Source organism: Phaenicophaeus curvirostris, chromosome 5 (genome assembly GCF_032191515.1).
Source record: "Phaenicophaeus curvirostris isolate KB17595 chromosome 5, BPBGC_Pcur_1.0, whole genome shotgun sequence".
In the NCBI taxonomy this organism is placed as follows: Eukaryota; Metazoa; Chordata; class Aves; order Cuculiformes; family Cuculidae; genus Phaenicophaeus; species Phaenicophaeus curvirostris.
Window position 1 is genome coordinate 12644025 of NC_091396.1, and position 27664 is coordinate 12671688.

The 27664-nt window shown below is 41.8% G+C and overlaps 2 protein-coding genes across 3 annotated transcripts in view; both read right to left on the reverse strand.

Annotated features, from left to right (window-relative positions):
• Nucleotides 1-292: 292 nt before the first annotated feature.
• WEE1 (WEE1 G2 checkpoint kinase) lies at nucleotides 293-14647 on the reverse strand. Its single transcript, XM_069857572.1, has 11 exons — nucleotides 14067-14647; nucleotides 7447-7655; nucleotides 6878-6944; nucleotides 6622-6794; nucleotides 5557-5678; nucleotides 4755-4901; nucleotides 4275-4370; nucleotides 4109-4194; nucleotides 3680-3850; nucleotides 3442-3587; nucleotides 293-1709 (listed from the first exon to the last, which is right to left on the reverse strand). Exons 1-11 carry the CDS (start codon nucleotides 14604-14606, stop codon nucleotides 1559-1561), a joined length of 1908 nt encoding a protein of 635 aa, XP_069713673.1. The 5' UTR covers nucleotides 14607-14647; the 3' UTR covers nucleotides 293-1558.
• A 7236-nt stretch (nucleotides 14648-21883) lies between these two features.
• Nucleotides 21884-27664, reverse strand: part of ZNF143 (zinc finger protein 143) — a 42632-nt gene continuing 36851 nt past the window's right edge. For both annotated transcript variants that reach the window (XM_069857597.1, XM_069857596.1), the window contains exons 15-16: nucleotides 27439-27585; nucleotides 21884-25123 (exon numbers count right to left, since the gene is read on the reverse strand). In XM_069857597.1, coding sequence (XP_069713698.1) covers nucleotides 25040-25123; nucleotides 27439-27585 — 231 coding nt within the window. In that variant the 3' untranslated portion in view covers nucleotides 21884-25039. The remainder of the gene's footprint in view (nucleotides 25124-27438; nucleotides 27586-27664) is intronic.

Below are 27664 nucleotides of genomic sequence, written 5' to 3' on the forward strand. Positions count from 1 at the left end.
TAGATATGCATATTTTGCATCTTTGCCTTTGCATTGTGGTTTTCCATAAACTCTTCCAATTCCTCCCTTGGTTTGCTTCCCATTATCAGCATGAGTTTTCATGAGTTTTCCTCCTTAACTCAGACCCAGGTCTTTCTGCATGTAGCTTCATCTAATCTTCCAATCTTCAGTCATGGGTTCCATTTCAAGCCTTGCAAGGGCTCCAACCAGCAGCGCCATTACAGATCTAATCGGGAATTGCAGATATTCCTGACTCAGTATTTTATATCAACAACCAGATATAAGTGTTACATAATATTAAACAAAACTTTTATTATTCAAATTCAACACTAGTAAAAACAAACAGAGCAAAAATGGGAAACATTGTTTAAACTAAAATCATTGAAGAGAGAAGCCAGTAATAGAAACAGTTTGGTTTTTTTTCTTTTTTTTAGCAACGTTGCCAGCCTAGGTCCAACACCAGTAGAGGTTCTGATGGCCACATTCTGTTAATTTTTGGAACTTAAAACTGAATAGTTAAGCTTTGTCTTTTGGCATCTTGGACTGCAGTTTCAGTATAGTACACTATAAGCACAAACATAATTATGTACATAATAAACAATGAAGAACAACCAGAACACTTACACTAAATAGTTATTTACAAATATTCCAACATTAAAAATAATATACAATAACTTCAAGAACAGACAACTGAAGAGAATATCAACACTTAGAGAACCTTATTAGAAACAATTACCAAACATCAATAGCCAAGACATTAACAATTGCACTATACTAATACAGAGTCCAAATATTAAATTGGTGCATTATTTCACAATGCACTAGCTTGGAGAGAAAAATGCTGCTTCACTAAAATGCAGCTTAGATTTGTTTCATGTAATTGTTTTAACAAGAAGCCTATTAACACAATATGATTGTTTTAATGCTACAGTTTACAGCGAGGAGAAGAAACTAAAAATAGCAGCAGTTCCACATGGCACTTAATTCCACAGGTTTCTAAACTGTGGTTTATGCAATGCCTACAAAGTGCTCCCAGTTGAATATACAATAAAATTCAAAACAAAAGTCTACCTGACATCAGGTACATTGAGTGTAGGTGGCTTTAAAGCCTGTCATTCAAAATGTATTCCCCTCTGCTCCAAAAAAATATAAATCAGTAACTCTCAAAGCAAGGCCTCTTCCTCCCTCTCTCCCTAATATCCATTAGGGATATTACTTTTTATTATGATGCCGTAACACTACAAAGCAGCACACCACCATAGTGGTTAACCCTGGGACGATGTAACATCTAACAGTGTAACTAAAAGGCTTATGGATTAACATCCAGGATCCTCTATAAGGCAAGATTGTAACGGAGTCCATTAACTCAAATGGTTAACACAGCTAATCAGCCATATTGTACAAGTAAAAATTCCAAAGCAATCCCAGAAAAACTAGTGACACTGATCAAAGACAGGACAAGAAACCAGGAATTGAAAGCTTCCTTCAATTCCTTAGGCTTCCATCCAGCAGAGATGCTATAGCCATCCTCAGTAGTTCTTTCATTAGACTTTATAGTTCAGTATATAGTAAGACTAACAGAGCGGTTCATTTTCTTTCCAATGAGTCGAGATGGTCTATTTTGTGTTGTAGATCTAGTTGTCATTCTGTCTGTGAACAGCGCTCGCTCCTCAGCTGCGGCCTTAGCCATCTGTGCCTTCTTCAGCTCTCTGCAAGACATTGAGTCACACTTAATGCAACATATCAGTAAACACTATAGTCGTATAAACAAGAGCATTTCAAATTAATTACAGCAGTTCACATCTTGAGACTCACAGTCAATTCAGGTCATACTAACACCATTATCATTCGCATCCACCTGTTTACAAGTTTGGGGCCTATTGGCACAAATATTTAGTTCCAAGTTACATGTTTTATTTTAATAAGCTACTCCCATTTTTGTTAGCTGAAGTATTATTCATTAAAGCCTTTGCCTCACCTAATCCTCCCAACATTATCACTGCATCAGTTCACTGCAAGAGAACGTTACCAATTTTCAGTCATCTTCTCTAAAGACAGAACTTGAGTCAGAAATGCATAAGTGTTTGCACACTCACCCATCACACCATTACAAGGAAATTAAGTTTTGCAATATACTTCCATTCTTTCCTGAAATTCTTATCTTGAACTTTAACGTCCTCTGAAGAAGACAACACAATAGAGAAGCTGAGTTTCCTTACAAGGACTCCTTTCATTGACAATAACTTACTGGTATTTTAAATGGGTCAAATGCAGGAGTGTTAAAAAAAAAAAAAACAAACAAAAAAAACCACCTAACCTGAACTATTCTATTGTACACTATCCCACACAAAGTTAAAAATTACTGTGGAAAAGTATCCTTGTTATATAATTCTTGAGTGTACAGTTATTTTATAAGGATGTACCCTATTTGTTGCTAGGCCAGAAGTAGTCTTCACAAAGCATTAGCTCTGCCAACTTCCTCTTCCACATGACACAAAAATCTGTTGTCTTTATACAAGGCAAGCAAGTTACCTCAGCAAATCTCTCTTTGAATAACCTGTCCAACTGTCAAATTATTCTTCCCGCAGTCTGTGCAATTTATAAGATTATAAAGATAACCATCTAAAATGGCAAGTCTGGCTACATTCAGACTATAGCAATGGCAAGATAGGCAGAGAGCAATGGAGAGAATTCAGATGTGAAGTTAACATCTTCATTCAAAATGAGTCAGTCAAAAAGTAATCAGTGGCCTATATTCCCCCATAAAAGCCTGCCTATTATGCATAATGTGCAAAGTTAACTCCAGTGAAAGATTCAGATAATTGCTTCTTAACTTACTAATTCTTCCTCTGAAACTTAGGCAGAAATCAGACTTTCCTAAAGGGAACCTCTTCTTTAAAGCTTTAATTCAGAGCTGATTGTTTGAGCAAGAAGTAAGGAGAGAGAACCTCCTGATACAAATGATTCTCTGGTAACCTAATAACACTGCTTTCCACAAGTTAAATTAGTGCAAAAACATTCCTGATGTGCCATTTCATTTAAGTCCAAAACACCTCACTTAAGTCATGTTTTCGAACATGTTCCAATGTACAGATGACCTAGGAAAACAGACTCAAGCAATAGAGATGCAAGTCATGCTGTACATGTCACAAAAGTATGCATTACGCTTGAAGTATTTTCCTTAGAACTGTAAGGTTTAGTATGCCTTTAATACTAACAGCGTAGTTGGGATTCCCTTGAACTATTAGAGACGTTCCTTCTACGGAAAAAAGTTCCTTTTAAAGTTACATAACCTGCTTTGTACTCTCAGGTATGCACAAGCATACAGATTTGTGGACCCCATGCAGAAACAAGGAAGGTCCTGTTTCATCATCTCTCTACTATCACATGAAAACCCATTAGAAATTAAGTGATATTTAAGGAACCCAATGAACTACTCACTTCTGCAAGAGCGAGTTTTTGAATTTTTCAGCATTCAGTTCTACCAGGAGCTGCTCTACGCTCTTTTTTGCAGCGGAGAGAAGCACTGAGTGCTTGACTAGTGCCACAGCTGAAGGCCTTTTCTCTGGATCAGGATTAATCATTACCTTGGGAAAAAAGCAAAACAAGGCATTCTGGTTAAGGCCAGTAATACAGTAAATCACACTTATCCGTGAGCTGTGGGTGTAAGAGTTCTTACTTTTAGCAAGTCTAGCAATTCTTGAGAAAGCACTTGTGGTATCCTAGGTAGTTTTCCTTGTCGAATTTCATGCCATTGGTCCCCATTAGTTGGAAGTGGTTCAGCCCCAGCAGCACAGACAACAGTCAGAGCAAGAGCAAAGATATCTGCTTTCGGCAAATGAGCGTAGTTCTTGAAAAAACAACAACAAAAAAGAAAAATTAATTTACTACACATACCACCCAGTGTAAGAAATCTAACAGACAGTTAAACTGTTCAGCACTGAATACATTCACAAGATTATGCTCCCCTTTCAGTACTACCAGTGTTTGAGGATATACCATTTAGGAAGTTTCTCCTCCAGCAATGGGGAGTCAGACACCAACTCATTACTCTAAATAGAGCAGCACGCAGAACCTAACATCAGTTTTCCACAAACAGAACAGTTACCTCTTGTAGGACTTCATTTGCAAGAAAACGGCTATCGCCTTCCTCCACTTGTGGACTAGATACTCGAGTTACATGACCAAGGTCACCTGCAAAAGAAAACTAAGTTATTTTTCAGATGACAAACAGACAAAGCAATTCTTTTGACCACAAATGCACTGCTTCCCACCTATTTTAAATACGACTCTATTGGATGACCATTCATCATCATCACCTTCTTCTGAAGCTGTACTCGGGACTGATGTCCTCAATATAAAAATATTACCTGAAAAAGAGAAGAATCGTTAAAAAAACCAAACATCCTACATTTCTGTACAATTTCTACTTCATCAAGCCTCACTAAAGTTAGCTTTAGCCACACGGAAGTTTTGTTTGTATACATACTCAATTCCTAGAGTGAGAAATTCTACTCACAGCAGCCTCTCTGCTGGGAGCGGAGCCAAGTGTTATGCAAGCAGAGTTGATTACACAAAAAGGACCCAAGATAAACTCAGCAACAGTTTAAGTCTGCAAGCCAATTTTATAACTGACATCTTTGAACTGTTATTCAGAACTCCAGTGAAGATGTGGCTAACTCCTCATTTTAATACAGCAGATTAAATTAACGTAGGAAGTCATCAATAAAGAGTAAAGCAGTTTACACACTTACTAGGTTTGATATCCATGTGTACCAGCGACATTGAATGAATATACTTTAAGCCTCGAGCCACCTGAAGTAACAGGTCCTTCAGTTCTGGTTCAGTAAAGTAACGCATATTCCTGTAATTTTCACTTATGACATCTGCTAAACTGCCACCTAAAACAACGTTAAAGAAAACAATTAATTATTTTACATCAAACAGTTGACAAAGTAATGACAACTTGCTTCCAAAGGTAAATGTAACTGGTTTCCAAAACTAACAGTGAACAACTACTTGCTGATGATACATCGGAAGTGTAAAATCTAGTGCCTGTATCCCCTGTTTATAGCCACATAATACAATAAAATAATTTTTCTGCTGTAATCGCCACGCAAAATAACAGGATACCAACACAAAGGAAAACACCCCTCTCCCACTACCAAGTCTCTGGCAGGGTATCAGCCCTTGCAAAAAGCTTCAGAAATCAGGTCCACTTCCCCTTTTAAAGGAAACAAACTTTCACTATTCCAGCTTGTACTATTGTACAAAAGAAAGAACAATTTTGCTGCTTTAAAATGCCTCACTTTACTTGCAATACACTTGAACATTTCAGACTGTTGTCTGCAATTTTGTATAGTTGTTGCTTCAAGGATCTGATATGACTTTTCCCACAGCAAGGAACACCAAACATATTTGAGACAACAATGGTATGAGCTACGTGGAGGGCAATCAATTGCTAATTAAAGCTAGAGATTTGTAAAGATATCTGCATGTATTAAAAAATTAGATGTTTCGACAGCAAGTTTAAAACAACAAATAAACTTTACTTACCATTGCAATATTCATTCTGTATAAGCATATGATCATCTTCTGCCCAGGCAGAGTAGTATCGTACTACATGAGAATGCTGTCCCAGAACCGCATGTGCATAGACCTCTCTCAAAGCATTTTGCCTGTTACAGTCACAAAAACCCAACAGGATGTATGAACATGGTGATGTGAAATAAGTCCCATTTCAGCTAGACAGCAACACTTATTATAACATCACACCCCTCTGCCAGCTCAGGTTTCTAATTAAAATCTTTGTGTTCAGTTCTGTGGCACCTTAAGGTGGTTTCACATTTGTATCTGAATATATAAAATAATTTATACTAAACATCAAAAAATAGGCTTTGCTGCAGATAATTCTGGATGGAACTATGACTTCCATTACATGTTTTCCAGCCAGCTGCAGCAGCAAACTTTGAGAAGCATCACTGAAGTTTTCAGAAAAAAATAATGATGATCATAAGCCAGGAGTATGACTGAACCCAATACTCCCATCTTCTCATAGGTCTGGTACACAATTTTGAGTTAAGAGAAAAGTATAAATATACATTAATTAATTCCAGCTTGCAGAGTTTGATGTTATAACTATTAGAACAGTTGGGGGAAAAGCCATGAATCACAGGCTCATTCACAAACGCCAAAAAAATACCCCAAAACTGACTTAACTCAGCTGCGTATCTCTAAAACTAACAAGGATAAGGACCTAGCTGGGAATACTGCTTTCCTTTCATATCTCAAAGGATCATCACTGCAGTTTATTCATATGGTCCCTCCTGCCATGAATGCATGTAAGCAATATATTCTTACTTCCCAGATGAGAACAATCCGTTTCCACACAGAATACTGGGACAAACACCTGCTAGCAGAAAGGGCAAGCAGCCTCTCCTCCCTAGTGTTGCGCAGTATTCAGAAAAAGTAAAGTGAATTCAAAATTTTGTTTTACGTTTCATTAATGTATATTTATACTTTTCTCTTAACTGCCTTCTCTAGACACTGATACAGAGAGACACAGGAGGAAAGAGCACCAAGAGGAAACTTTAAAAACTTCTCACAGCAGAGAACACTCACTCATCCACTGAGCCAGCTAAGGGTTTCTTGGATCGCTTTATTGCATAAATGCAGCCATCGAGCCTCTTCACACATTTAAAGACAGAACCGAATTCACCAGATCCAATCTTCTCCAACTCATGAAATTCAGTTGCATACCGTGACTTCATATTACTTTCTGTTATTGTTATTCGCTGGAAATATTAGAAAGAAGAATAATTAGATACACTGATATACAATTGGCCAAACTTGCTATTGAGTTCTAAAGGTTAATTACCTTAGCAGGTCTGATAATTTCATCCTCAGGTTCTCCATCACTTGCTTCCATGTCATCTCCACAAGAGCTGAAATTCACACCAGTTACTTTTGCAAATGTAACATGCCTTAAATGAACTTAAGACTGAAGTCTAGCAGCTGTTAATTTTTGAGATCTAATTCTCCCATTTTACCCAAGTTTAGTTAAACTAATAGAACACTAGACATAAGTAAGCACAAACTTATAAAAGTACCATGGCAATCTTTTCTGTATCTTTTTCCCTGTTTCATACTAGCACTTAATGTGTTTTTCCCTCCTCAAGAAAAGAGGAAGGCATAGCTCAGCCAGTAAGTTAAAATAACTATAGGACAGGGCCTAGTCTATCCTCTCTGTACAGTGATCAAGAGATCTAATGCTGAATGGTTATTTCATAATATCACACATCTCAAATAAGATACTTTAAGAGCTATATGACACATCACTAACAGATTTGCAAGGAAGAATACTTTCATAGAAGCAATTTGTAATGAAACTTCTGCAGCTAAAAGTAGTTCTGATAATAAGCTTGAAGAAAGATAGAAGTTACTTACTCATTCCAGTGTGTTCTCTTCCTCCTACGACATTTTCCGTCAGACTTGTGAAGAAACATGGAATCAGGAGTGAAGGGATTAATGTTCACATGAGGTGTTTGTCTAATATAGTCTTCTTGCTTCTCCGATTTCGCAACATTCATAAACAGAGAACCCCTTCGAAGTTTGACTGAGGAGGAACCGATTCCTTGTGCTTTAGAAAGCAAACTCTGTATTACAAAAGAAAAAAAAAAGGCGGAGGGAAGGAGGGAGAAGGGATGACAAAAAAAAAAAAAAGACACATTTATAGGCTTATATTAGTTTAAATACCCGCATTTACATCTAAAAGAGTTCCAAAGAAATTATTAAGCTTTATACTCAACACAGAAACAGTAAATGAAACATTGAATGTTAAAATAGTTCTTAAAAGGCAGGAAAGATTACGAGAACAGTGTTTTTCTAATTATGTCATCACCTCAACTTGAACAATTCTTTGTCCATGAAATGAACACATATTAAACGCATGGACCATCCTGTACTGTATCAGCACGATATTCACATACAAGATACAGATGTTCAATCAGACACATGAAATAATCTTTGGTGACCACACACGTAGGTGGCAAACTAAAACAATAAGTAAATGAAAGATTTAATACTGATGCACAGCTGCCTCTTCATGAGCCTACAAAGAACAACATAAGAACTGACAGCCCAACTGCGCATATCAGTTCAATATCCAAAACAGATCTTTTGAGCGGCAAGTTTTAGGGAAGTCTGTACCCAAGTCTCCTCCATCATGGTGAGGATGCCAACCACTGACTTACTGGATCACAAGCAGGAGCACTGCCTTATCCCACCAAGGCCCTACAAAAAATTGACATAACAAAAGCCTAAACCACTGCAGGGAAGGTGGCTGGTACTTGGGAACCTCAGCTATGCTTGCTGAATCTGGACTAGATGAAGGCCCTTAAGCCACTGTGCATCTCAACACACATTTCAGTACTTCCACTAGAAAACTGAAACGATTCTTCTAGGTTCCAAAGATAACCTCTCCAAGATAACCCAGGTAGAAATTGGGCATCTAATTTAATAATCCCACTACACCACAGCATTAAGGCCTTGTTTTCAGAGTCACAATCCACAAAACTCATACACGGATGCTTTAGACGTGCAATATAATATATATTATATATAATCATATATATGATTATAAAATATATATGATTATATATTATAATACATTATATAATATATAATTATTAATTATATAATTAATATATTATAGACTATATAATAAGATTATATAATATATAATATAGAATCATAGAATAACCAGGTTGGAAGAGACCCACCAGATCATCAAGTCCAACCATTCCTATCAAACACTAGACCATGCCCCTTAGCACCTCGTCCACCCATGCCTTAAACACCTCCAGGGAAGGTGACTCAACCACCTCCCTGGGCAGCCTCTGCCAGTGCCCAATGACCCTTTCTGTGAAACATTTTTTCCTAATGTCCAGCATGAACCTCCCCTGGCGGAGCTTGAGGCCATTCCCTCTTGTCCTGTTCCCTGTCACTTGGGAGAAGAGGCCAGCACCCTCCTCTCTACAACGTCCTTTCAGGTAGTTACAGAGAGCAATGAGGTCTCCCCTCAGCCTCCTCTTCGCCAGGCTAAACAACCCCAGCTCTCTCAGCTGCTCCTCATAAGGCCTGCTCTCCAGCCCCTTCACCAGCTTTGTTGCTCTTCTCTGGACTCGCTCCAGAGCTTCAACATCCTTCTTGTGGTGAGGGGCCCAGAACTGAACACAGGATTTGAGGAGCGGTCTCACCAGTGCCGAGTACAGAGGGAGAATAACCTCCCTGGACCTGCTGGTCACGCCGTTTCTGATACAAGCCAAGATGCCATTGGCCTTCCTGGCCACACTGCTGGCTCCTGTTCAGTCGGCTGTCAACCAACACCCCCAGGTCCCTCTCCTCCAGGCAGCTTTCTAGACAGACTTCTCCTAGTCTGTAGCACTGCACAGGGTTGTTGTGCCCCAAGTGCAGGACCCGGCACTTGGCCTTGTTAAACCTCATGCCATTGGACTCTGCCCAGCGGTCCAGCCTGTTCAGATCCCTTTGCAGAGCCTCCCTACCCTCCAGCAGATCAACACTTCCACCCAGCTTAGCGTCATCCACAAACTTGCTAAGGGTGCACTCAATGCCTTCATCCAGGTCATTGATAAAGACATTGAACAGGGCTGGACCCAGCACTGAGCCCTGGGGAACCCCACTTGTCACTGGCCTCCAGCTGGGTTTCACACCATCTCCCACCACTCTCTGGGCCCGGCCATCCAACCAGTTTTCCACCCAGGAGAGCGTGCGCCTGTCCAGGCCAGAGGCTGACAGTTTCCCAAGCAGAATGCTGTGAGAAACTGTGTCAAAGGCTGTACTGAAGTCCAGGAAGACCACATCCACAGCCTTTCCCTCATCCAGCAGCCGAGTCACTTTGTCATAGAAGGCGATCAGGTTAGTTTGGCAAGACCTGCCTTTTGTGAACCCATGTTGACTGGGCCTGATCACCCGGTTCTCTTGCATGTGCTTCATGACAGCACTCAAGATCACCTGCTCCATGACTTTCCCTGGCACTGAGGTCAGACTGACAGGCCTGTAGTTCCCTGGATCCTCCCTGCGACCCTTCTTGTAGATGGGCACAACATCAGCCAGCCTCCAGTCCAGTGGGACTTCCCCAGTCTTCCAGGACTGTTGGAAGATGATGGAAAGGGGTTTGGCCAGCACATCCGCCAGCTCCTTCAATACCCTTGGGTGAATCCCATCCGGCCCCATAGACTTGTGGCTGTCTAGTCGGGCTAGCAAGGCTCTGACCACCTCCTCTTGGATCACGGGAGCCTCATTATGCTCCTCTAGCTTCTGGGTTTGTACACAGACAGAACGACCCTCCTTACAACTAAAGACTGAGGCAAAGAAGGCATTAAGTACCTCAGCCTTTTCCTCATCCCCTGTCACTGTTGTTCCTTCTGTGTCCAATAGGGACTGTATGGTCTCCCTAGTCCTCCTTTTATTATTTATATATTTGTAGAAAGATTTTTTGTTATCTTTCACAGACTTGGCCAATCTGATTTCTAGTTGAGCCTTAGCCCTTCTGATTTTTTCCCTACACAATCTCACTTTCCTCCTGTAGTCCGCCCAAGAGGCCTGTCCCCTCTTCCAGAGCCCATAAACATTTCTCCTCTTCTTGATATCACTCAAGATCTCTCTGTTCAACCAAGCTGGTTTTCTCCCCTGCCGGCTTTTTTTCCGGAACACGGGGATGGCTTTCTCCTGAGCTGCTAGGACTTCCTTTTTGAAGAGCTCCCAGCCCTCATGGGCTCCCTTGCCCTTAAGTACTGTCTCCCATGAGACTTCGCCAACCAGCCTTCTGAAGAGTTCAAAGTCTGCCCTCTGGAAATTTAATGCTACTGTCCGACTAACCACCCTCTTCACTTCACCTAGAACAGAAAACCCTATCATCTCATGGTCACTTAGTCCTAGGCGTCCACCTACTGCCACATCCCCCACAAGGCCTTCTCTGTTCACAAACAGCAGGTCCAGGAGGGCACCCTCCCTTGTTGGTTCATTCACCAACTGTGCAAGGAAGTTGTCTTCCACGCACTCCAGGACGTTGTCTTCCACGCACTCCAGGACGTTGTCTTCCACGCACTCCAGGACTCCTCCTAGACTGCTTCCTTTCTGCTCTATTGTACTCCCAGCAGATATCAGGCAGATTGAAGTCTCCCACAAGAACAAGAGGCATCGATCTAGAGATTAACCCCAGCTGTTTATAGAAGAGCTCATCGGCTGCTTCTCCTTGGCTGGGTGGTCTGTAACAGACTCCCATCACAAAATCTACCTTCTGGTGGGCTCCTCTGATTTTAACCCACAGGCACTCAACCTCCTGACCACCACAATCCATCTCAACAGAGTCCAAGTCCTCCCTTACAAAGAGGGCTACCCCGCCTCCTCTCTTACCCTTCCTGTCCCGCCTGAAGAGTTTGTACCCCACCATAGCCGTACTCACCACGTTTCCATGATGGCAACGACATCATAGGCTCCTTGCCCTACAACAGCTTCCAGCTCTTCCTTCTTATTCCCCATGCTGCGTGCATTGGTGTAAATGCACTTGGTGCAAATGGTGGAGCCAGTACCAGAGGCACGAGCTGGTGTGGGCGGGCGGCACTGCCTGCAGCCCAGGGTCTGGGGAGCTGCCTGCACCCACTGTGGCTCTGGCTGGATGGCAGCATCCACCCTGCCTCCTGCAGCACACGGAGCAGCTTTAACCTTCTGCCAGGTGGCCACCATGGTCTTCGGTATCTTCTGTCTAGTCCCTGGGTCCTCTCTGCGCCCTGCCCGCTCAAACTGCCCCGCACCTCTTTGCCACGCTCCTCGTCGCGCTCCTCATCGTGGTTGTCAGAACCCCCGCCTGGGTTTTTCTGGGATTTTCCCGGCTCCGGGAAGCTCCCACCGCCTCAAAAAGTCCACCCCACCACAGAATTCACCGTCCTGCTGCCGGGGGCTGCCGAAGAAGCAGTGTCAAGCCAACTGTTGATGATGACTGAAGAACAAGAGCGTGCTTCATTTTTAGAGATGAAGTGCCTATTTCTATTTTGGAGGGGGTATATTTTCACAGTGGAATTGGAAGCTGTGCAAACATTATCATTGAGTTGTATGGCTGTCCTTGTATCTTTTATTGAACTTTACCCTCACACTAAAATACTAGTCACTGTCACCATTAAAAGTGGAAAAGAATTGACGTAGAAGTGGGTTTAATCATCCACATTTTAGTAGAAATTAATTGTACATGTCCCATGACATGTCTAATTTATGTTATTTTGTTTCAGACATAATATAATATAATCATAACTGATTTCAATATTTCCAAACATAAAGCACTGATTCTACCAGTGAAAGCCCATTTGAGATGGAAACTATAGGAAACCAATGAACAACGATGTCACCTCACACCTTAAGTCAGTCGATCTATAGACCCCTGGGAGATTAACCCTGGGGATTATCCCTGGCTTACTTCTAAAGGGCTATATGAAAAGTAATGAAGAAAGCCAGCCAATTATCACTAGATTTAAATTCACTATACCATGTTTTACACGAGTGTGGAGTTCAAAAGTCAAAATGCTTTCCAAAAGTCTGTCATTGACAGAGTTAGGAGCTACCTAGCCCTTTAAACCCTCAAATCCATCAGAACTTTCACCAGCGTACTGACAGACACACGGGAGCGATTTCCAACTCAAGCTTTAACTTTCTGGCTATAAAGGTACAAACGCCCACAAGACACCTAAGTATTTATTTTAAAAGTTGAATATTCCACTTCCACCTTTTTCTAGATCTTTCCCACAAAATATAGCAAAAGCAGGGTGCTTATGTATTTAACTGTAAAGAAATTTTTACATATACTACTTATATGCGTACTTTTTAATATATATATATACAGATACTGAAAATACCGGCAAATAATCTAAGAGTCGTTTTGGAGTTTTAGAAAGCGAGCATCCTTTAGTAGGCTTGAGCAAGATGAGGGAAGAATCTCCATCAATCGTGTGCCATGAGACAAATGCTGGGGACAGAACGTATTTCCCACTTGTATGCGTGCATATAAATTTTCCAAGAAATCTTGCGCAGATTCTGTTACTTTCCAATGACTAATTTCGACGTTACTATGAACTTCACAACAGTTAAATCTCTTGCTAATTGGGAGCTCGCTCCAGCTCCCTGCCTGGCCTTGCATTTGAGATGGGGAAAAGCTGCAAACAGAGGCGATTACAGAAGAGCCATTTGTTCGGCACAAATCATACTTCACACAAGGTGTTATCACCTCCAAAGAATGAACAGTCTGGAAAAACACCGTCTCAAAGGGAACAGGCGATCAGAGGGACGTCCTGCCTAATTTCAAAAAATCACAACTGTTTAGACGAAACTTAACTCTACCTTAGCGCAAATCAAAATATTCCACTTTTATGCAACAGTAACTACTTCTCGAATCGCTTTATTTCTCTCCCAACCTTGAAGGGCTTTACAGGGCTTTGGGAGGAGCTGCCCTCCCTGAATCCAGACACAACACTCTTCGACTGGATCAGGTTACGGAAAGCCTCATCCAGCCTGGCCTAGAACACCTCCCGGGACGGGGCAGCCACAACGACCTTATCTCCAAAAACACCGGTAAAACACCGTTTAGAAGAACACACGCTACCCGAGGGACGTTGTACCGAACTTTCAAATAGATACCATTACTTAAATGAAACTTTCCTCTGGTAAAACACCGTTTAGAAGAACACACGCTGTGAGAAGGACACGCTGCCTAACTTTCAAACACAATTACTTAGAAAAAAGACTTTACTCTGGAAGAACACCGCTTAGAAAAAGTAGACGCGCTATCCGAGGGACGTTGTACCGAACTTTCAGATAGATACAGTTACTCGGATGGAACTTTATTTTAGCTGAAACCAAACCCACTCCACTTTTCGTAACCGCTTCTCGCGCCCCGCCCCCGCGGGGCCCAGACCCCGGGGGCGGCGGCTCGTTCCGCCTCGGGAGGCACCGCTCCCCCCTCCCCCGGCCGGGCCCGCAACGGCGGGGCCCGCGCTCACCTTGGGGGTGTGCGGGGTGTCGAAGAGGCGCAGCTTGCGGAAGGTTTTGTGCGGCGGCGTGTCGGGGCAGTCGGGCAGCGGCGAGCCGGGCGGCGTGGCTCGCAGCCGGTAGGCGGCGGGGGGCGGCGGGGCGCGTCCACCGGAGCGGCGGCTCTTGGGCGAGGGCGAGCCGGCCGCGAAGTAGGCGCCGGGCGACTTCGCCGGGGAGGAGCCCAAGCCCTCCTCCTCCCACGAGTCCCCCTCGGCCAGCAGCGGCGCGGCCGCCGGCTCCATCTCCTCCTCCTCCTCCAGCGGCGGCGGCCCGCCTCGCGCCGGGGTGCGGGCGGCCGAGAGCGGCGAGTCCGCCTCCTGGAAGGCCGAGTCCTCGCCGGTGCTGTTGCAGCTAATGCCGCCCTCTTCCTCCTCGCCCTCTTCCTCCTCCTCGTCGTCCTCCTCTTCGCAGTCGCTGTGGCCGCTCAGGAACAGCAGCTTCTGCCGGATCGGGGCGGCCGCCCGCCGGGCCGAGACGCGGCGGGGCGGCTGGAGGCTGGAGAAGCTCATGGCGGCGAGAGGCCGCGGCGCTCGGCGGCTCCGCTCGGCGCTGCCCCGGGCGCCGTTCGGACTGCGCGGCTTTCCCGCGACCGTTGGTCACGTGGCTCGTGCGCCGGCCAATAACGCCCGCACCGGCGGTTTGAAAACACGGCGGGGCGGGGCCGCGCGCGGTCGCGTCACGAGGCGCTTTGGCGCGAACGCCGCGGGCGGAGGGGGGCGGGGCCCGGCCCCGGGGCGGCAGCAGGCGCCCGGGCGCCATCTTGGCCCGCGGCCCCGCCTGAGGGGAGGGCGGCGCCGCTCCCGCTCGGGAGAGCGAACCCGCCGGGTCTGTGGGCGGAAAGCGGCTGTCGCTCGTCGGCCGGTCGGGCACCGCCTGTCAAGCAAGGCGGAACGTGGCCGCGTCCCAAATGCACCGAGTCATAGAACAGTAGAACGGGTTGGGTTGGAAGGGACCTCGTTCTGTGAGAAATACTCATTCACTGCTAAAATACTGCAAAGGAGAAAGTCTTCGAAGCAAAGATAATGTTTTTGTTTTACAATTCAGCGATGAAGTGGATGCCCTTCTGAAAAAGGCATAACATCTTAAAAATGCAGTGGGTGTATGTACTAGTTTTAGACAAAGAACCATATAAATCTTCAAAGAATGGTCGTTATTTTTTTTCATTATCCAACCACGTCTGGAGACTTCCTTAAGTTTATCTCTTGACCTAAGACAACTACATCTTGCTGGACAACTAAGCATATCAATAAATTCTTGCAACTCTTAGGAGAGTGTTTATTCTTTCGGGTTATTTATCCATGTTTAGAGATTGTCTGCATATTATCTCTTGATACAAGATGGATTTATATGACAAGATAATTAAACATACAAACCAGCTGTAGCAAAACTTATCAATTAATTCTCACAGTTCCAACCCCTTTTGGTGAGCAGGGAGATCCCACTAGACCGGGCTGCTCGACGTTGAACTGAACCGGGTTACAGCTTGGGAGCCTCAGAGGCTGCTGTTAGCAGTTGCTCTCACAGGAACCCAAAGGCTGCTATGGTTTGCAGTGGATGCTTTTTCTCCAACACCCATGGCTGCCGCAGCTTCATCTCAGCTGCTGCCTCTCTTTTCTGATTAAATGTGCCCCAAGAGATAAACTCACCCATCTTTCTCCTGTACCCGGGCACCTTAAACCAAACCCCTTGGGTAACAAAAGGCCTGAAAATATTCTTTTTTCCAGGCACAGAAGCCTATAATAACCTGAAGAAAGCAAAGCGTGCCGCCCTGCTGTGTTACTCTCCATCCCCTGGATGCAAGTAGTGCCAGGGCTTCGCTTCTCTGCCCTACAGTCCCTCTGCCACCTCCCTCTTCACCTGCAGGACAAAACCCCGCTGCAGCCAGCATGCTTCTACAGAGAGTAGCACGTGTAAAGTCAGACTGTTTATCTCTTTGCCTTAAACATTTTGTCTGAGGACTACCCATTTGTGACACCAGCTTGTCTGTAGGGCCGGGGTCAGCAAAAGGGCAGTGGAGGAGCAGGCACAGCTTGCTGGCTTGTTTTCGGGGATTCATTTCTATAACTTTGGGTGCCAGGCTGAAAGCTCTAAAGACAGCAAGGTGAAACACTGGAGGCTCTGCTAACAGAAAATAGAAGTTTGTACTCAACCACGTTTTTGTTGTTTGCCCATCCTCTCCTGTCCATGGGCCACTGGTCTCCGGTGTCCTTGGGCAGAAGCTTCAGAAGCAACTCGGGACATGGTTCAGGTTCCTGCAGCCAGCGCGCAGAGGTTCCATTTGCTGAAGGGCTGAGGTTTACAGTGGGCTTAAAGGCCCTTTGCTGCTGCCAGCTGAAATGGGACACCTGCATCTCCAACAGGCAATTATTGAGGCCCAACAGAAATTACTGAGATGCTTTTTTCTCCCCTTTTCACACCAGTGCTGCTCACACAACTGCCACTCTGCAAGCCTATGTGTTTTGGGGATGTAAGAAACACCATGGGAATACTAGTGTCCCACACTCCACTTGCGCTAGCAATTCCTTCTTTTTTAACCTATTGCGCCTCAAAATACCCATTTCTTCATGCAAAGCTGCTGTGCAGGGCAGCACAACTGTCCCAAATGGCTCTCAGCAATGCCCTGCAGGGCAGAACCAGCAGCGTGTGTGAGGCAACTGCCCATCCACCAGCATGGTATGAATGTCAGAGCATTTTAAATCAGTCCGGCTAAGCAGACCAAGCGTCAATGTAACTCTGTACTCACGTACATTTCCTGTGCCTGCCAAGGTAAATGGTTTTGCTTGGAGTTCCAGCACCTGAATGCAGGGGTCTCTACCCTTTCCTTTTGCAAGGCCTACATAGAAACATTTCTGCTTTAATATCGCATCCAGACTTATTTCTCACAGTTTCAATGGCCTGCAAGCTTAAGACAGTTTTCATTTTCCGGACAAGCAATGTTGAGCCAGAAGAACACAGCTTTTGAGATTATGGAAACCTGAAAACGAGTTTCAGAAAATGGAAAGTAGCCAACGTAGCCCATTAAAATGGGATTGGACAGCGTTTACAGAGATAAGACTACATCAGGCCAAGTGCTGTAACAGAATTGGTGTGCAGTATTTTAGAACCACAATAATGTTCCATTAAAAAGACTAATTTTTAAAACTGAAATGCACTGTACAGCAAATACTAACTGAAGCATCTTAGTTTTAGAACAGATTATGTAAGAGAGAACTATTAAAAAATACAACCTCCATCTCTTTCTCAATTAATATCCCACAGAGGGAGACGCAGAGCAATTTTCTAGCAAGCGACTCAAAACAACCCAGTCACTAGCCGTGCCTGGCTTCAGTCAAATCTGAAGTTCCATTTTCTGTGAAAAACATTAAAAAATTCAAGCTTTCAATAAATCCCTTTCCCTGAAATGTCAAAGCTAGAGTTTCCTTCCCAAACACAACCCAAATACAACTGTTGCTGCACTCTACAGACACAGGTATTTAGTGAGAATAAGTGGCAAACTGAAATTCAGAAGCCCTACTATATAGGCTTTTACTCATGAATTGCTAATCACTGCAGAAGTTTAAGTGGGACAAAAATCAAATGGATCAAATCAGGTTCTGTACAGAGAAGCAAGTATTTCTGAAGAGAAAACAAAGATATGAGAGAAAAGAGGAAAAAAGGAACAGAAAAGGAAATAAAGAGCATTAACACAAGTGTTGTAAAAGAAAGTTTATTTCCAAACTGAGAGCAAATAAGAAAGGGAAGTACTGAATAAATATGTAACTATAACAACATGCATAGTTCCTCTATAAGGGCTACATTCGGAGGTACCAGTTGTTATTCTAATGTAGTTTGCCAGAACCATAAGCAGTTCTGTTGGAGAGGAGATGATTTTCCCCCAGATTGAGTGTGACAGCTGCTAACCTGTCCTCTATGACAACCACTACACCTCACGTCAGGAGGCCTATCAACAGCCTAACTGCACAGCCAGTTCCCCTTAGTCAGAGGGCACATGAGCAATGGACATAATCCCAGGAAGAGGAGAGGTGAGCAGGGAAGAGCTCTGCAAGCTTCCACTGCGCCATACTTCATGAGCCAAATTAATCCCAAATTCTCTGAAGCTGATTCAATTGCACCTTTCAGCCCCTGTAGATTATGCAAACTAAAGCCCTGATCCTCCAAATAGATGTAACAGCACATAAACCGATGTCCAGGCAGTGCCTGGCTGATATGCCTGCAAATTTGAGTGGTTTAAGGCTTTTCAGGATATATTTCCAAAATTGGCTTCTGGTTTCCTTTAATTCTTGCATCTAAATTAAAAAAATAAGTATATCAGTCTGGTGCACTGAAGATTTTGCTACCAGAAATACTTATCTGGGGTAGCACACTGACTGACAACCAGCTGCTTTTAACTAGGAGTCTTCAAGCTCAAGGGAAACCGTTATTCCCTCTTTTGTGGATAACAGGGGAACTCAAATAATGATGAATGGGAAAGAAATGGAACAATGGCCAATTTCTCTGGCTGTCAGAGGAAGCTGCCGCGGAAGTGGGTGCACTGCCACCTTGTCAGGATTTCCTGCACTTACAGGTTCCCCTGCAGCCCCCCAAAAGCACTTGGAACAAATTGGTAGAGTTCTGCCAAAAACTATATGAAACTCATTCTACATCACCCAGCATAGTCTTGAAACTATGAATAGTTTGTCTTACTATGAGAAGGTTAAATGGAGAGAAAAAGCAGAAGAGAAAGAGAAGGAATGTCAAGTTGCTTATGTGAAAACCAGAAATGCTACAGCCACCTGTGCCAAGGCTGTTGCTGGAGAAGCAAGAGCAAGGGCACATCTGTGCTATTCCCAGCTTTTCTCTTGGGTTCCAGCAGGTACTCAAGGACCAGCATGCTTGTCACCAGTGACAGTGATGGCTCACGGGAGACTTAGCATGGACAGGACTAACAGGTCCCAGAGTAGTGTGCCAGCTGGGAGATGTTGTCTGTGGGCTGCCGACAGCTTCAAGGTAAACAGCTTAAAGATTACTTTATCTGGGGTTCTGTTGCTAACAGCTGCTGCTAGCTGGCTATCTCTTTTTCTTCATTACAAGGTTCAGAGTTGACTGGGTTCTCCACCAAAGGTGGACTTTTGTGTCCCAAGACATGCCTCTGGTTGATGCTGCCAGTCCTCTTACTTTTTCTACCTACAGTCTGCACGCAGATACAGCAGTTCTCACCCAGAAATGTAAATAATAAAGAGCAGGAGAACAAGGTGGAGAACAGAATGGGGAATTGGACAGCACATAGGACGCTTCCCAAAGTAAAGAGCAGCTTCTGGGCCCAAAATCTGGGAATTTAAAGGAAGATGCAAAGATACTCAGAAGTAATTATGTTCAAAGTACATTAAAAAAGCACAGGTTTTGCTAGGCAATCATGTACAGTTTAATAATTCTCTGTGACTATGAAAGCACACACTGAACAGTTTTTAGTGACTCCCTTTTTGCCCGCATGTCTGTCTCTTAACACTCTGATTACAAAGAAAATGGCATAAGAATCTGTACTCAAGAGCAGAGATTTCCTCCAAAACATCCTAAAAGTTGAACAGAAAGATTGATTGCCATGACTGAAAACACGTACTAGAATGCCCCATTTCTTGTGCTGAAGTGAAGTTAAAATGATCAGAATAGAAGTCAAGATTTTGGATCTGCAATTAAAAACCTCAAAATGTATAATGCACAGCAACTAAACAGTCACTACTGACTTACCAGGATCACTAACCTTCCTTTTTCTCCTTCAGGGAAGGTGCAAAACCACAGAAGAAGTACTGGCCCTGCTTGCAAATTTACTGCTATTCATTTCAACAATCTCTTGTGCATATCACTTAAGGGAAGACATTTTGCAAAACATTTTTAGAGATACAGATAAGATAAAAGCCTACTAGGCTACCAAGCTCAGATGTCTTCTTGCCACTAATATCATGCTCAGGAACCTCAAAAACCTGTATTTTACTGTCTTGAATATATCTGTTTAAAAAAACCCAAACAACTAATCTGGTCAATGGTTCGGTCCTACAAACCATTCTTGTACTTTCTGACTTTTTTAGTCATTACAACCAATATTCAAATCCAAATTAGCTCTTCACCAAAGCAAAAAGCCTACTGGAGATGTAGCTTTGGAACACTATCATTTCTGCAGGAGCTTTCTACAGCCATGTGGTGGTTTCCGATGTGCCAGCAGACCTGCCAGGTGTCAGCCTCTTTTCCTTGTCTTGCCTTACACCAAGATGCCTGCTCAGAAGCCTCTCAGACAACTACTGCAAAATCAAGCAGTAACACTGCTTGAGAGAGTCTAAGATTCCCCAGGAAAACAAGTAAAATACAACAAGCAGTCAACCTAACAGCTGGTGAGGAATCTAAACAAAGGAAAGAGCAAAACGTGGGAGTGTGGACAGTAAAATAAGACACTTTTTTGTTAAATTCTGCACAGTCACTTGCGCGCTGAAAGTGGAAACGTTTTGCCATTCCTTTGAGTAAAATGCTTCAAACAATTAAACAGAACAAAAATAATCCAAATACATTTTTTACTGCTTCATAACCTGAGATGCTTGGGATTTAAGGGGGTGACATTTCCATTAGAGATAAATACACAGACTGTGTAGGACAGAATGCCTGATTGTTGATACAAGCTTTTATGTTTATTGGTATAATTAAGTGTGCTTTGAATGTAAACCTCAGTTGAAAAAGTCTGGTATCACATTCCTGATAGCGTTAGGTGTCAGCCACTTACTGCTAATGGTGATGATGTAATTAGATTGTTAGTTTCCTTTGTCCAAGCTGACTTTGCTAGCAGAATGAAAAATCACATCAAAGCAATGTGAAACCGCAGGCAACAGCTGAACTACATTTTAAAATACACATCACGAACAAGGAAAAATGCTTGTTTCTGTGCCTTAATTAGAATGTAGTTTATGACACAAGAACTGAGAGTGGCTCTTGATTTTTTTTCATCTGTTGTCATAGGAATCCAAGCTCTGGAAGGTTTTTCTCAATGGAGCAAAAAGTACTTTTAGGGGTTCTGGTGTTCAAATGCATGCTGCTTTGCAAAAAAAACCCCCCAAAACCAAAACAAACCCAGGAGTACCTTATTATCAACAACCAGCTGGAGTTTGAATGCACGTGTCTGCAAAGACAAAGCACGTGTCAATTTCTGTCTTTTTCGAGACAAAAATGATGCAAACTGAATAAATGTATTTTTAACATTCCAAAAACTGTAAAGCAATAGCGGAACAGGACACAAGTCACCCTTCACTTCCAGTCTTCTAATGCCTTACTGCTTAAGAAAATCAGTTTGCTTCCTACTATTCATGGAATTTCATCTGTGCTACGTTTGAAAATTACATAAAGTTTTACATAACATTTAACTGTTTTCAGTCAATGACAAACTAAAAGCGACTGGAATAGGATTGTTATAGAGCAGTTCTGCATCCTGGTAAGTAGAAGCTATGGTCAATCTAAGGCATGCAATCTGACTAACCTCAGCAGCTGATACAGAAACACTCGATTGCATTGTACTCCACACTCTTTCCTGGTGGCTAAATACCAATTAAATCGCTTCCTGTCCCTGGGGGAGGCTCCCTGAGCCTGTGCTCCGAGTATTCCAGAACAGCACGATCATCACAGAAACCAGAGCATCAATCGAGCAAATCACTCCCCGCAGTATTTGAGGGGAGTGTGAAGGTTACAAACTAAAGTTAAGGAATAACAGCCTTCCAAGCTCAGGCAGTTTGTTTATCTCGGGTATCAGCACTGTCCTTCTCTTGTGTGCTAAGCAGACAGCACATGCCTTCTCTCCTAACTGTCTGAATTTCTGGTATCGGTCAGCTGATGGCTTGCTGAGATTAATTACACCATCAGGGATTATGGCTGTTTACAACTTTGTTGTCAGACTTCAGGATTTACTCTTATAAAAACACAGTCTTTCAACGTCAGCCTATTCATGTGTGCTTTGGCATTAGCTCTTCAGGGTAAGAACTGTCCCATTGTTATGCATAGTCTGTCTGGCAGCCTGGAGCAGGGAAAATAATTGCCTCCCTCTTTACTATCGGGAGAGGCACTGAACTACAGTCAAGAAAAGTAAAGCCCAAGGTCGTGAAAAACTCTAGCGGTATCTAGAAGATAAAAGTTGCCTGGAAGGTCTAGAGAGGTTTTGATTTTATTCCTTTAAGGGAGGAGCTGTAGGCCTGGAATTCAATTCAGAAAGACTGGGAAGACTGGAAACATGGGAGCCAATTTATAAGAGGAAATGATATACTAAGTTACTTTACTTTAGAAGATTCCTCTTTTACAATTTCCTGCTAGTGTGCCAAAGCATTCCCTTCGAGACAGCAATTTCAGAGAGAGGTGTAAAATCCGTGGGGAAGGGATAAAGATTTCCACTGCCAAATGCCCGATACTTTTCATTATATTGTATGTTTCCTTTTCCCGCAGTCTTTGCACCAATACTCCTATCTAACACAATTTCATCCTGTTCTAAACCTAAACAGGTCCTTCCAACACAAACCGGCAGCATCAGCTCCTCCAAACAGCTCCTTCCACTCTGGTCTGAATGGAAGCAGGGCAGAAAAATCACGCTTATGAATACAGGCCTCACAGCTAAGGCACATAGAATCACCTCAGTTTCTCTTCAAACACTAAGCAGTCTAAGTCAGTCAGGCGTACTTATTTGGTATTTTTTTCTGGTATAGGGGTTGTTAGCACAATGTGGAAACACAAACTTTGACTTCAGAATTTTGCCAGAATAACTAGTAAGGTATCAGTAAGAGAAGGAATTTTAAAAATACCACAGGTTTTCCTGACTGAGCTATTTCTGAATGCCCCACAGTAAACCAACTGGTACAAAATAGGAAAGTATACTCACATTTGTACAGCAGTCAGAAAATGTCCTGGGAAACAAGAAGCAAGAACTGAAGTTATTTCTTTGCCAAGTCAAAGCCACCACTCCGGCCACCATTTCCAGAAACAATTAGCGATGACATTTAAGAAAAAAACCCTTGAACGTTCACATCAAATGATACATCTTTAATTTCTAAAAGGTGGTAAGTACTAAGAAACTGATCTAGTTGACAGGCAATTAATCCTCCTTGCATAGTACATTTATCTCCATGGGATATAAAGAATTACAACACTTCAGGAAAACTGGCACCTAAGTGAGCGAGCAGCCTGAAACCTATTCGGAAGTCACAGACAACCTCAATGTTTCCAAGTTTTACTTTGTAATGGATCCAGAGAATAGTATTTGCTTTGTCCACATCTATCCCACAGTTGTTTATTCAACTGCACTTTTCGACTGGCCATCTGTATGGGAAACATAGAAGGCTGCAACCCACATTAATACAGTAATTCACAATAAATTAGCATAATTCTATTCAGCCTTGGCCTTTTTGAGGTCAAATACCTCAAGGTATGTAGTTATAGACTTCACTTTTTTAATGTAAAGCGTGTACCTCACAATACTTAAAAAATGATTACTGGATTATTATTTCATCCAGGAGATGTTTAATCCTTCCCTTGAGAAGGTATAAAGTGAGGCTTCAGTTTCAGAAGTGCTCCTGACACTCATCTAAAATAAGCACTGAACCTTACATGAAGCCAAAAAAATTCAACTTGATAACAAGCTTACTAACAAGACAAGAGTATAGACACTTTTTCATATAAAAAAGTTTCAAGTTACGTTTTACTGTATGTGTCAAGACGTATCTACAACAGTTTTTTTTCCTTTACAGAATGATAGGGGGACAGGAGCACTGAACTTACATCTTCATTAACTAATCCCTTTTCCTAGTAACTTGTGTCCTGATTTTCAAAAGCACTGATTATCAGCATATCCTAGGTACTGAATGGTAGCAGCAGGCACTCAGAACTGTTGAAAACAGACTCTTAGTACTTGTACTTATGCCACAAATGCACCATTTAAAAATATTCCTCTTGAAAACAGGTAGCTTACTTCTTAGTCAAAATTGGTTGACTAATTACTATTTTAATCATTCTTGTACTGTCTTAGAATGTTTAAAGTAACTATTAACAGTAATTAATACACTACAGTGGATTGTGATCAAAATTAATATGTCAAAAATTAGAGCTCATGATAAATAAACTTTGGAAAAATTTATACAAGGCCGTAAATAAATAATTTGAACTTCAGTCTCATTATAAAGTAAAACAGTACATCACACGACAACGTCATCCTATCTAGACAATACCATCTTGCTATATTTTATTGCATAATAATTTGAGAGTAACGTCTTAAGTAAAATATGTAAAGAAACAAAATCATTAGATTTACTTCCTTTAATATTGAGCAACCAAAGTTTCTCCTTTGTACATAATCCAATTTAAAGATAATATAATTAGCACTTCCAGCATTAACAGTCTGTATTTACAACGAATGAGATGGGGTCGGTAATCTAAAGAGTATTCAAATCTGTATGAAACAAATCAAAATATGAAGATTTACAGTAGGCTCAAAATCCAAGACTCTTCCATTTATGGAATGCACTTTAAAAGGCTTTGTCTTCTTTACTCCTTGTAAGGGTTCCTGAAATGATGATATTCAATAGTATTTTAAACATTGGAAATCTTCAGTAATGCCTTCCTTATTTTCATGACATTAAAAATTAATCCAAAGAGTTCTATTTAAGTTTTCACTTGCTTGTAGACCAGTCTGAAAGGATAACAAGGAAATTTAATATATGATCCTAATTCCATATTCCTGAATACGCAACGGTTGGAAGTAGATGATGTCAGTCCATTCCAAGGGTTATGTACACAAAACTTACAAAATGTTCTTCGCTCTTGCATAAAATGCATACACAGTATCAATGAGCAGGGAACTTCAAAGTTTTTTATGGGTTGCTGCTGGCATGGACCTTTGTTAATTGAAAATAAAATACCTTTCACTCTATTGTTCAAGTAGCAGTTTCGGAAGTTAATCATCAATCCCTGGTGTTTCACCCTGTTGTATTCTGGAGGCTATTCTAATGGCTTCTTCCAGAGACTGTTGTTCTCCAAGCTGAAACAAATGCATTTAAAACGCAAATAAATCCAACATGTTGCACACGGCTATAGATTTGTAAAAATAAAAACAGAGATGAAACTAAAGATCCAGATATAGGATCAATACATTAGCACAAATAAGCGTGATCGGTATTGTCACACCTCTTCTGGGCAATATATACTAGCCGCTATCTAATCAGCATGACAATTAAGATAGCTTCAGATAGCAGATTAAACAGTCTTTCTATGTATCTATCAAATAAATTTTCATCAAAGACTGCTGCATGGTAAACACATTTCAAGACGTGCAAAGTAGATGATATTTCAACTTGGCAGATACAACAAAGCTAAGCTAAGGCTTTTGAAAGTCCTGGCAGCTGCTGAATTACATTTTAACACTGGTAAGGCAAGCAAACAGCATTCTTCATAATTCTCTTCGATGTATACTCATTGCAGAACCCTGACTGTATAAAAAAAAAGTAGTTATGACACTTTCATTCTACAGTTGGTTAGAGAGGAAATTATTTTGTAGTTGCAATTACAAGGCCATCAATATATCTGCAATGTCAGAAGCAACACCAACAAACCCTGAATAAAGACAATTGGACACAGTTTTGGGAAAAAATCCATTGAGTTTTCTAGTATGTACACCATGCAGGTACATCCAGTGATGGGAACACTGGAGACAACTTCAACCTAACAGAAACCTAAAGCTGGCCATTACCTATTGGCTCAGGAGAAAGACGTACAAGAGTGTGAATGTGAATACAAGATTATTTGACAGATGGATAGAGCTAATGGGACAGTTCTAAATACTGCTTGTAACTTGTTTTCAGAGTCACTGGATATCCCATTCTGGAGCCACTCAAATTAAGAGCAGGTCTGTTATCTACCTCCTTAGGACTTCAATCTGGCTGTCAAGGTATTTGCTTTATCGTTATTTAGATTAATTTATTAGTACGAAGTACAAAAGAGAAAAAAAACCTCAAGAACTCGGGAATAATCAATAATATTTTAATATTCAATTCTCTCTCTTCTTGCCTATGTTTTCCTTTAATTCAAAGGACTTACTCTGAGGGTGCAACTTACCTTTTCTTTCCTTCCTCTCATGCTAACAATTGCCTTCTGATACACTTTCTCTTACATGCGGTTTTGATTACTCCAATTTATCTTAAAGGACTGAGTTCAGAATTAAGAGCTTCTCAACTTTCATTGCTTTTCAACCAGGATCTGACCTGCTATTTTCTGTTTAACAAAGGGGAAAGTAACAATCTCTAATTTCCACTTGAAGATATTAACAAAATTCCTTTCAATCTGGGGTCTTGAGAAAGTAGTGCGCATACATGCACTTAGACTTCAGCATTAATCCTGAGACTCAAACGCTCAAAGGTTTTGATCTCATTTGTTTCAGTGAATATGAACAGTTTGAAGGAACCAGACTTAAGTTGTTGTTACTTTCACATGCAAAATATATTTTACCCCTGAAAATGTAATTTGAAACTGCCTTTAAAATTCATAAGATGTATCACATCCATGAAAATTATTCTCCTCCTTATTGTATACTGTTTCAGGGTGTACTTTTTGTGTCTTTCCACATTCTCTAGAATAATGTTTCATTAAACCTTCCAGTCAAGCCAACCTTCCCTCTGAATAAACTAGTCTCAAAGACACTTGTCTAGGTTTTGATTTGGGTTACTTTCTAGATGAAAGCTTAATTTGTGCTTGGTTTCCACTTTCTTTTAAATTAGCCCAATTTAAATGAAACTCTTTCATATCTAGAAATTACTCTTTTACTACAGCATTTGGACAATGTGAGGAACTATTTACAGGGACTGCTGCTTATACACATAAACAGAAGGTTACTATTTCCAGAGATTTCTGATTATTAATCTTTCTACATAACTGTTTACAATTCTATGCCATTAGCATTTTGTGGTTCAAGTAACAAATTCAATAATTTTATCTGTACAAGTTCACAGCAATGTACCCTTGAGAGTTTGGCTTCATATGTATGAGTTTTATATGTAATGCTGAAGGATGAACGAAAGTGCTCTTCCACTGAAAACCTGTAACTCCATGAATGATTTGGTTGACTTGAAGTTTGGCCCTCTCTCAACCACCCCCTTTTTTTGGAAGTTCTACAAGTAGATTTGGGAAGTCAGGTACTTATTCCTTTTTCTAACCTTATATATTATTTAAAACATGAGACTATATGGTTATGGACTGTTTTTTCAGGGAAGCCAGGCTTATTCAAATAATTTGTTACATGACAGGGACTTTCTGGCATGAAGAAGTAAGAAACGCTCAAAAAAACATTTATCACCATCTTACCTGTACTGCAATTTGTGTTCCATTGGACGTAGCCAACAATGTAACAGGTCTAGTTTCCGTAGTCACTAAATGGTGCCCGTGTTGCTGGTGTCCCATTTCTGATGAGGCACTATGAAATGCTGCTAAGTCTTGAGCCACAATAGCAACCTTCAAGACCAAAGGAAAAGAATCAACAGGATGACAGATCCATTACCATTACTGACCTCATACAATTGTTATCTTCAAA

What these genes read in the sequence shown, in the direction of transcription:
- WEE1 (XM_069857572.1), bottom strand. Translation starts at nt 14,606, where the DNA reads ATGAGCTTCTCCAGCCTCCAGCCGCCCCGCCGCGTCTCGGCCCGGCGG. An exon ending in TAGAGTCGTATTTAAAATAG is followed by an intron (nt 4,195 to 4,274) that starts GTGGGAAGCAGT and finishes TTTCTTTTGCAG; the next exon opens with GTGACCTTGGTCATGTAACT. An exon ending in CAAATGAAGTCCTACAAGAG is followed by an intron (nt 3,851 to 4,108) that starts GTAACTGTTCTG and finishes TGTTTTTTCAAG; the next exon opens with AACTACGCTCATTTGCCGAA.